This window comes from Neltuma alba, unplaced genomic scaffold (assembly GCF_004799145.2).
Source record: "Neltuma alba isolate B1F8T4 unplaced genomic scaffold, ASM479914v2 tig00012581_pilon, whole genome shotgun sequence".
In the NCBI taxonomy this organism is placed as follows: domain Eukaryota; kingdom Viridiplantae; phylum Streptophyta; class Magnoliopsida; order Fabales; family Fabaceae; genus Neltuma; species Neltuma alba.
This window is the reverse complement of record NW_021637033.1, coordinates 83,534-94,393: the sequence shown is the minus strand read 5'-3', so window position 1 is coordinate 94,393 and position 10,860 is coordinate 83,534. Positions and strand designations below refer to the sequence as shown.

The 10,860-nt window shown below is 31.8% G+C and overlaps 1 protein-coding gene across 1 annotated transcript; it reads right to left on the bottom strand.

Annotated features, from left to right (window-relative positions):
* Positions 1–2,129: 2,129 nt before the first annotated feature.
* On the bottom strand, positions 2,130–10,139 carry LOC114728908 (MADS-box protein AGL24-like). The gene is made up of 4 exons (XM_028915864.1): positions 9,958–10,139; positions 3,695–3,794; positions 3,143–3,184; positions 2,130–2,243 (listed from the first exon to the last, which is right to left on the bottom strand). Exons 1-4 carry the CDS (start codon positions 10,137–10,139, stop codon positions 2,130–2,132), a joined length of 438 nt encoding a protein of 145 aa, XP_028771697.1.
* Between the last annotated feature and the right edge of the window lie 721 nt (positions 10,140–10,860).

The following is a 10,860-nucleotide window of genomic DNA, read 5'->3' as shown; positions in this document are numbered from 1 at the left end:
TTCCAAACCCTATTTCTCAGTTAATTTGTCAAATGGGAATTTTAACCAAGTTTGGCATCTAGTACCTCAATTTTGAATCAATGCTTATAGTTATTTTGTTGAAATTGAGCCCTTATAATTTGATCCATTAATTCTCCAGCGTAAAACCCATTAATTTTAATTTATAGGATTTTATGGATTTTTTTAAAAAAATACTCATTTCATTTAACACCATTTTATTATTCGTGCATAATCATCATTAAAAAGCAAGTATAACCGGGGATTTAGTTGAGTGTTCTAGAGTTTCAATATACCAAGTCCTTAGTCAAGATTAAAGTCTTCATACTTTTCACTTATGTAATTGGTCAACTTTAGCTGAATTCATGGCGTTTGTTGTTTGACTGTACTTAAAAAAAAAAAAAAATACAAGTCTATGTGAGACTTACATTTCTGACCACTTTACTATTTATGACAATCCGTACTTTTGCTGTATAAACAATTAGAAATAAAGAACTTTTTTAGGTTTTTAATAAGAAGATATTTGTACTCATAAGAAAATAACTACTTTAATAATATCAAGAAAAATTTCTAAATAAGGGTATAATTAGAATAATATCATGATCTGTACAAATAAGGAATGGTCTCGTTTGCCTTAACTCATCGTCTTTTCCATAATCTGTACAAATAATTGCTATCCATTTTATGTGTGCAAACTCTGGTTAATTTAAAAGGCGTTTCTTTGTATCACCTGAGTTTGAAAAGCGTTCTTCGTTTAAGGGCTTTTCTTTTATAAAATAATTTTTTTCTTCTTTTATAAAAATGAGGGGTTTTTCATTTGAGGGCTTCACGTACTATCATTTTGTTCTGTTTATAACTTTTTTTCTTTTGGAAAAAAAAATGAAGTTTGACTGAACAACCTTTTCATAAGAAAGATCTACGCTGGTTGGACCATGGTAGTGGGGGTTTTACCTTGTTTGACGTATAACATATTTAGTTAATGGATTAAGAACTAAGAAGTGAACTACGAAACTTTTCTTATTAGATTAGCAGACATAAAATCGCCTATATTAATAAAACTGGCCCCACCAAACTTTGTTTCACTTTCTTTAGTAGTGGGCCTTATGGTTTCAAGATTGATCTAAAGCAAGTTAAAAGAAACTACGATTAAAATCATATAAAATTATGAAGATTTGTTAAAAAAAATACAGGGATTCAATCAAAATTCAAGTTGAAGTATATAAAAATTTCGGAAAAGATATAAGGTCAAAATCTAATTATCAACTTAGGTGTCCTGTTGATAACCGTATGGTGTGAAAAATGAAATAGAAAAATAAATAGCATAAAAAAAATAGTCTTTTTAGATAAAAACTGTTATTTATGGGTTGGCATGAAAAAATAATTAAAAGGCACATAGTTCTATTATTGAAAAATTATAATAAGAGTTAATAAATTTTGTTCTTTTATTAATAAGGCTACAAGTTTCATAAGGTCATGATTAGAGGTGAATTTGCTATAATAAGATTGTGATTTTTAAAAATTTATAATATTATTATAGCAAATTTACAACAAATGTGTTGAATCTTAAAATTTCACAAGCATAAGGAGATTTTTTTTTGGTTCTGTCAAATAAGAAACTCCATTGATGATTGTTTTATTAAAATTTATAAATTTATTATAGCTAAATCATAACAAATTTCATTTAAGATATACAACTTAGTTGCATTTGAAGAGGAATCTTTATTTTTGGAAACTGAACAATAATGGGAGAATGGCATTTAGAATGAATTAATGATAATTAGGTGTTTGAAATTTTTTTCTGAAAAATTTGTTGTAAATGTCAATTCAGACAATTTACAAATAGGAATTGTAAATTGAGAGTTAAATTTAAAACTTAAATGCCTTATTTGTAATTAAGACTTCTGAATTTACAAAATTATGTTTTGATCAATGTTTGCATTTAATGTTTTTGAAACTTTTGTTGATAACACGATTATCGTTAATTCAATCATTTGGGACCTCATTGCCATTCTCCCAACAATTTATTTTTTTTGCTGTTCTGGACCAAAATAATTGACTTTCTCAATTGATTTTGATCCAATCATTTTCTTCTAGGTGCTCTCCAATCATATATAATTAAATATTGTATATGATCAAGGAAACCCCAACTTGAGAGAGGTATCAAAATCATTAAACTGTTGAGGAATATTAGAGGATGAGCTGGACAAATTCACTGAGTCAAATGATTGCCCTTGTTCATGTGTAACCTGAAAACACAGCCATTCTTATCATCTAACTCATTTCAATTAATCCTATCATTTGCAGTGATCTGGAAAACATAGCTATATGTCACCTGTTTCAATCTCTTGTTCTTTTCCATCAGTTTTTTTCCCTGAATCATATGTTGAAACTTGAGGGGGAGATTAAGGTAATAAATAGCATATATTGCCATACTAACAACAACACATAATTGGGATAACACCACACACAAAATTTCTTTACCTAATGAAAATGAAAATTAGGTAGTGGGGATTGAACTGTTATATTAAACCTTCTAAGATGAGGGACGTTATTGGCATGCAAGACATCTTTTCTAAGCCTTTCAATATACATATATATAATGTACTAATTAGATATTATATATATATATTAATTAATGAGACTTCTGAATCATGTATATTTTAGAAGAAAGATTCAGGTCAATGTCCCCTACATTCATAGTAAATGCAAATTCTAAAAAGTTGTGGGGGTCAAGCAGCAGACTTAACTGCAGTGTTTATGTTAAGCACATACAAATTAATTTATGATCATACTTTTCTAGTAAATAAAAACACAACAGGAATCACTAATTGATGGTAGAATGAAGAGATCCTCTTACTGCCAAACCAAGCAACTTGCTTAAAAATATGAACGTTCACACTCCAAGTGTGATGAATTCTGGTTTAAGAATCATGAAAAGTAAGCTTGATTGCTTCCTCTTATTTTCTCTGTAAATTAATTTAGTGTCTTTAGTTTTAATTGAACCACTGTTTGTCACTCTAATTTACCCAATCGATCAACTTAGATCTTTAATTTAGTATCAATTAAAGATTTTGTTTCTCAATTAATTAAATTAAAGCAATTAGAAAAGTATGCACAGATCAATGATTCAAATGAGTTGACATACCTTTCTCTTGAATTCGAAGGCCTCATTTACAATTGCTTTATCCTGAAACACACAAGAAACTATATTCTTATAAGATGGAACTACACAAAATGATTTAATACACTAGTAATTTGACTGTCAGGATTATTCATGCAGCAGAGGAACCCAAATCACCTCAACATTCCTAGAGTGCGAGTTATGCTGTCCAAATCAAAGTTGATGGTCTAGATATTTTTTTTTTAAAAAAAGTTCAACTATTTTAGTTTAAGTCCTCCCATTTAATGGATTCTAGAAGATAAAATTCTTGCAAACAAGAGAAAACAAATTATCAAAATTTGTCTTAGATAAGGGCAAAAATTGTTCAAAAATTCATTTTCATAGATTCAAAGCCCAATTCCATAGTCCCGCGGTGGGATCAGGTTTCACCAATTTCAATGGAATCAAAGCTTCCTTTAAAATCTCTGTTTCTGCATAACAAACATGTGTGCACGCAGAATTTTTTTTTCCAACTCCTTTTTCCTACCCCTAGTTAATTCCTGCATATTAATCGAGGTACAAGGGAAACAGATTGACCTTTTCCTTTGAAACACGCATCATACCCCTTTCAAGCAGTTCCTCAAGTTTTTGTAATTCTTGAACTGTGGAATCTTGCAACGCTTCCCCATTCAACTGCCTGTTTAAGTAGAAGAACCCTGATTCTTTAATACAATATAGTAGCTATATATATGGTACATACACAGTACTCATCGTGCAGTATAAGCATATATACCTCAGTTCATGGGTCTTTATTGCTATTTCACGGCTCAGCTCTTTGAAGTTTTCACATCCAATCCGTAACAAAAATTTTCCGGGGCAAACCCATCGACGATTTCACTTCAGGCTAAGCAACGTCTGTGAAATATTACATTCCGTGATAAAAGAATGAGGGGTTGGATCTTCAAGTTTTAAAGAGATTTAAGTCTTGATTAACGGGCTACTTGGCATGCAATCCATAACATAACAAAGAAAAACAGATATTTCTTCCAATATTATATATCTCGTCACTTCATCCAATTTACTGGTTTTTACAAGCTTCTATATTTTCTTTAATATTCAGAATTAGAGACAGCAACTTAAAATTGAAAGATTTAGGCATCAGAGAATGCTCAAATGCATTGTTTCATCACCCGGTTGATGTAAGAAAGTTGGTACTTCTATAGGGTATAGGTTCAGAGTCATGCAGAATAATTACGCAATACTCTAAACTAAGCACAAAGAATTATGCACTTATTATAACTAACAATAACATTACAACGAACATAAGGTGAAAACTAGTAATAACATTAAAGGCTATATGTTTGATAGAGGAGATAAGTATTACAATAGGCGCATGTAACATCATTTTCACTTCCATGCCAAATAGGCTTATGATAATTTTTAGTGACGTATTTGTTTTTGGTAAAATATCCATTTTCGTTGTTTTAACTGATGTGACACCAAATCATCATTTGCGAAAAATTGCAGGAAAAAAATTAAATACTTACCTGCAAATCAATACAAGGTTGATCTGATGTTTGCATGTCTAAATGGATACCATGTCTTTCAACTATCTTCTGCATACTTGAGATGGGAACAAAAAATCTCAGAATTCCTTTGGTTGATTATTAACTCATTTTTGTTTAAATGAAACATATTTCTCATCGAATGATCTTTCTGCAGAATCATATGGCTTTCTGCACTCATTTTTACGCTAATATGTTTTTGTTTATATATGTATGAATATCATTTGAAGACATGTTTATGTACATTTAAAGACATGTTTATGCACTCAACAATTCAAACATTGCGTCTATTTGGTGATCTCGTTATGTGTTCTCTTTTATGTTAAAATACCTTTCGGCCTTTTTCTTTCAGCTGAGTTTTTCAATCTTTTAACAACAATAAATGATGATTTAATTTAAAAAATTTTACGCCCAATGATTTATTGTGAGAAGATTTTCCACTTTTCAAAATGCTTATGTACTTTGAGATGCTTTGTTTGATCATGTTGGATTTGATGGAGAGAGAAATGTTAATAACAACTTTATTACCACTATAATTTTATCAACATCTAAACCTCCTCATTAAATTCCTTCAGTAATTGTTGAAACTAACGCCCTTTAAGTTAAATATGCTTTGAGCTACTCTAAACTCATCTTTAGTACTAGTTCTAATCACCACATTCTGTTCCTTACTCGTACAAGTCACTAGATTTTCTCTAACAAAGGTAAAATAGCCATAGTTAGATCTAGTAATTTTTTTGAAGATCTTTCTTACTCTATATCTGTGAATGCTTCTATATATTCATACGTTCTCCTCCTTTGAAGAGGAGGCCTCTTCTTGGAGACTCTTTCAAGTATCTTAGGATTTTATAAAGTACTGCTTCCGAGTGACCTTGTCTAGATTGATGCATATGCTGGCTAGCAAAACTTATTTATCAAAAGCTAGCATGCATGTGACAAATAGATCAGTTTTCCAACCAATCTCTGACACCATTCCTTATTAACAACTTTCATCTTCACCTCCCTTTCTAGCCTTTATGAGAATGTCACTTGGTTTGCAATCAAGCATTCCAGTTTTCTTCAACAGTTCTGATAGGTGCGTGTCTGTGTGTGTTTACTCTAAAATACATTGATTCCTCTCTTAGACTTAAACTCAATAGCCTTTACTTCTACTAGTTGGTTCATTTCTAATGTATTATCTCCTCTCAACACAATATCATCCATGTGTACATATCGAGAATATAGGATCTTGTTCCCATTTTTATGCTCAAAAAAAGATAGTGTGATATGGATGTCCCCTCTTGTAGCCTTCCCTTTTCAAAACTTTTGTAAACATCTCAAACCAAGCCCTGGGAGAATGTTTCAACCCATTCAAAGACTTGTAATGTCATGTGAACATCGATCAATTCTGAATTAGAAAAGTAATAGTTAAGTTGAAGTGGCCGGCCAGTGATAATTAGTAGCTAAAGATAGAAGAACTACGATTGTATTTAATTTAGCCACAGGCGCAAAAATTTTTGCACAATCAACTCCATGTCCAAGGAAAATCATTGGCCATTAAACTAGTTCGGTACCTTCTAATTTTCACATCAACATGAAATGTCACAATAAAAACCCATTTGCAGTAAACTGGCTTCTTACCTATTGGAAGTTATATAACTTCTCCATTCCCATTCTTTTCTAAGGCTTTCATTTCCTCTCTAACTCCCTCTTTCCATTTTGTTGCCTCTAGGGTCTCCTGAATATTATTTGGTATCTTGATCTTATCAAGGCTGCTAGTGATAAATGCCAAATACCTTGACAACAAAGAATCACTTGAAACAAATTGTTCAAAAGGATGGGCAATGAAAGAACAAAGCTTCTTGCTGCTAATTAAGAGAAATAGGTGCATCAAAATTATTGAATTCATTAATACTTTGAATGACACTATAAGAAATGTGATCATAGAGCTTATACCCTTTTTCTGGTTAGTGACCAATTGGAGGGAAGACACACTGAAGACTAAGTTCAGCCTACTAAGATGATCAGCCTGACCGCATATGACTCCCCTCAGGGTTGTTTCCTTCTTACTAGCATTGCCCCCAGTGAATTTAAGAGATTCAACTCTAGATAATAGATCTCTAATATAATGGGAGCGTTTGAAAATTTCATTTTGTTGTGTGTTTTGGATAGTACAAGGTAAAGGAGATGTATACACTAGAGAGAGAATCTGGAATCAATTCTAGTGTGTGAGATCCTGATATAGCAACAATGCCAATGGACCCGCTATTCATTCCCTAAAAATTTTGGACAAAAATATTTACAATCATAAAGCGTTGACATGAACTACATTACGATTACTATGCTAATTCTAGGATGTGAAAACAACAAAAGTTGAAGTAGAGTTAAATACAAAAATAATCTTTCCTGACATGGATTTCTGGGACTTGTCTTTCCATAGTTATGCAACAGGCTCTAGGGTTGCAAAAGGGGAGTTGAGCCATAAAAGGTTGATAGTGAGCGTAGTGGACTCCGTAACACGATCTTAGCCAATCAATTTAAATAGGGGCCACTTATCAGGCTTAGGGATGAGAAAAGGCTAGCCCCGTAATAAGACTAAAGTCTGCGATTAGATCTAATGTTAATTATATGTATGTTTTCTTGCTTCCCAAATAAACAAGTATCATCCAAATCCCTCACATATCACCAGTTAGGAAGGTACTCCCTCCATCTCTTACTATAAGGCATAATTAACTAATTCACAGATATTGAGAAATTAGTTGACTTCTAAAAATATATTCCTTCTTTCCAATTTTGTCTTCGATGATCATCATTTTCCTTTATTAATTGCAGGTGTGCCAACTCATTTTATTTATTGCCCAGGGGCATTATTGGGAGAAATTATCTAATTAATTTGTCCTAGAACTTTGTGAATTACTCCTCTGGTCCTATTTATAGGGTAGAAAGAGAAAATATTTTTTAGTCATCTTTATAGGGTACTAAGAGAAATTTTTTGTATGAATGTATAATTTTATCCTTCATTTATTATTGTGTTAACTTTGTTTATATGAGTATAATGTATACAAAATAGGGATAAAGTTGAAAAGTTGAATTTTAAATAAGAGAAACATGTTGGAAGTGACTTATAGATTGGACCAAAGGAGTAACTCATACAAAGGGACATCACAGCCTTAAAAATCATGTCATATAAGTAGGGACAGAGGAAGTAGTTTGGAAGCCCCCCCCCCCCAAAAGAGGGAATTGGAGAATTGACAGATAAGATGAGACGGATGCATATAAATAACTATGTGTCATATTACATGAATTTTATAGATCAAAATCAAACAAGTGAGAAACAATTAGATGTGTACTTGCTAATTTAAGGGTGATTCTTTCATTGGGTGATCCCTGAGAGACACAAACATGTAGGAATAGATAAAAGACGAAAGGTTCCTCTATATCGTCATTTTGAGATGAAACATGAAGTGTTGATAGTAATTGTAAGATGACTAATCGCTTAATTAAAGCAAAAGAAGCCGCCCTTTCATGTGCAACTAAGGAAAAAAGGATTAAAATAATGGAAGAGATGGAATCAGTGAATACAAACCCAGTTTAGAAATTCGTTGATCTTTTATTTGGTCAACAAACCATAGGGAACAAGTGAATCCTCAAGACAAAAACGAGGGTGTGGTTCTATTGAGAGATATAATATTGGTTTAGTTGACAAGTAGTATACATCAAAAGAAGGCATCGAGTATCAGAATATCTTCTCGATCGCCTATGATGACGAAATTCAACTATCAATTAGTCTTATTTTAATTTATGATAGTTGTGAGTTTAAACTTGAAGGCACATCGTATTGATGTGAAGACTAGCTAGTTAATGGCTTTTATCTAAAAAGGTAGAAAGCCACAAAGTTTGTAGGCTCCCTAAGGTATTTGATATAGGCAATGGCATGTCTAAGACTGATTTCTTCTTTATTTTAGGTGTTATGAGTCGTTTTCAGTTCGATATATCATTGACAAAATAAAGCATTTTCAAATGGCCAATAGGATTATTGAGATACATAAGGTGTTTTGCAAATTATTTATACATTATGCTAATCAATGCAATTAATTAGCAGGATATTCAGATGCTAATTGGGCTGTGAATCCATGGGCAAAGCTATAAGTCCTTGGATAATAGATTTTGATACATTATGGATGAAGGACCCTATAAGTACGATGGTAAGTTGACGCAAACAAGTAACTATTTGAGCCTTTTTAGTCTAAATAATTCTTTTGGCCAATTTTAGTCTAAATAATTAAAGACAACTATTTATTATTGTTGATGCTTACTAATTCTCTATATATTATGAAAAAGCTTTGAAATTGAAAGAGAAAGAGTAACGTCCTGTTCGATATTTTCTGGCTCGTCATACTTTATCTTTGTACATTTGTCCAGTAATAATCGTTTTCCGATGCATTCTGAAATAGGATATATATATATTCACCCAAAAAAAAAAAAAAGATACATAGATAATACATAAAAGTGTTAGTCTTACTATCTATCACTACAAGCCATAATGATATTCTAGGTAGAATTTTAAAATATTAATAATTATTCATAAACAACTTGTCTATCAAATGTGTAAATATTCCAAAATTTTTGTAGCTGAAAAAGGTTTTGAAATCACATTGTAAACAAATTACAATATTTCACTTTTTTTTCCATTTTGTATTTCTTGCAGGATATAATGAATTTGTAATTAACAACAATTTGAAGTAATGAAAAGTGATTCAAAGTGAGTCATATCAAAACTTTCTGAATAAGTAGCTCGGATTTATATATCGGCCATATAATTTGAGATAGATTTTAAGCATATAATTAGAAGGAGAAATTAAACAATTTTTTTTATTAAATTACACATCTAACTATTTTTATAATTTTATCTCTAGTGTATATATAGTGAAAAGGGCCATACCTCAAACATTCAAGAAATATCCTTGCAAGTGATTGAAACTTGAAAGGCTAACCAACTAAAATTAACTGCCTATCAACCGAATTTGAAGTTTATCATAATTAATTTCTTCCTTTTCCCTCCCTGTTTTTGCTCTTTTATACTATACTATGTTTCTTCTTTAAAGGTACAATAGTACTCAGGAATTTATTACCCAATTAGGAATTGTTTAAATTGAAATCAAGATTTTGTACAGGATTTGACTGATCAAGATGAAGAAGAATGGATCTATAGAGATAGAAATATAATTGAAATCTACATACATATATAAGGAAAGCTACGCACGCACACATGATAATGAAGGGCTATATATATACAGGTAAAGAGAAGAAAGAGACCTTGAGCTAGCATAGTCGTAGAGCTTTCCAGTGGAAGAAAAGACAATGAGACCAATCTCAGCATCACAGAGCGTAGCAAGTTCCCTTGTTTTCTTGAAAAGCCCTCTTCTTCTCTTTGAGAATGTCACTTGCCTTGCTGATATGTTATCGATCTTCTTTATCTCTATCTTCTTTCTTGTCATCTCCCCTTTAATTTCTAAATTAACACAAACCCAACACATCAAAAATCAATTCATCAGTAAAAATTAATTTCTGGGCTTGCATAGTTTTACACAGAAGAAAAATACTAACTCAAAAAAAAAAAAAAAAAAAAAGAATCAGTAAGCTGCAGATAGCTAGTTGATGTACTAAGGAAGATGCAGATCAAAAGTGAAAAGGAAGAAAACAAAGGAAATTTTGTTCATTAAAGAAAAGAATCGAGTGATGAAGAGAGATTAGGGTTTTCCTGGGTTTGGCTGTTGACTGTACAGAAAACAGAAAAAACCAGAACTTCGACAAATTAATTTGATGAAAGTGAAAGGAAGGAACCGTGTAATGGACAAAAAATCAGTTAACATAATTACTGTAGGTTGGAATTGGAGATCAAACTTGAAGGAGAGATCAGAAAATAATCAGATAATTATAATATCCCTTCTCCTCCCTTACCTTTTCCCGATCTCTTATTTTCTGAGCCCGAGTGATGTTAGAACCTAAAATTCTGAACAAAATCGCCCAGTAGAAGAAGGGAATGAGATAGAAATAAGCAGATTAGATGGGGAGTGACTGACTTCAGAATTTCCGATTATGGGCCGGCGATAAAGCTGGGGTTTTGTCTGCAGTGTTGGTTTTTGCTCCTTTTTTTCGGCCTCAAAGAAAGGTTAAATGGGTAAGCCATCCCAGGCTGTCTTAAAATTAATTTTGAAG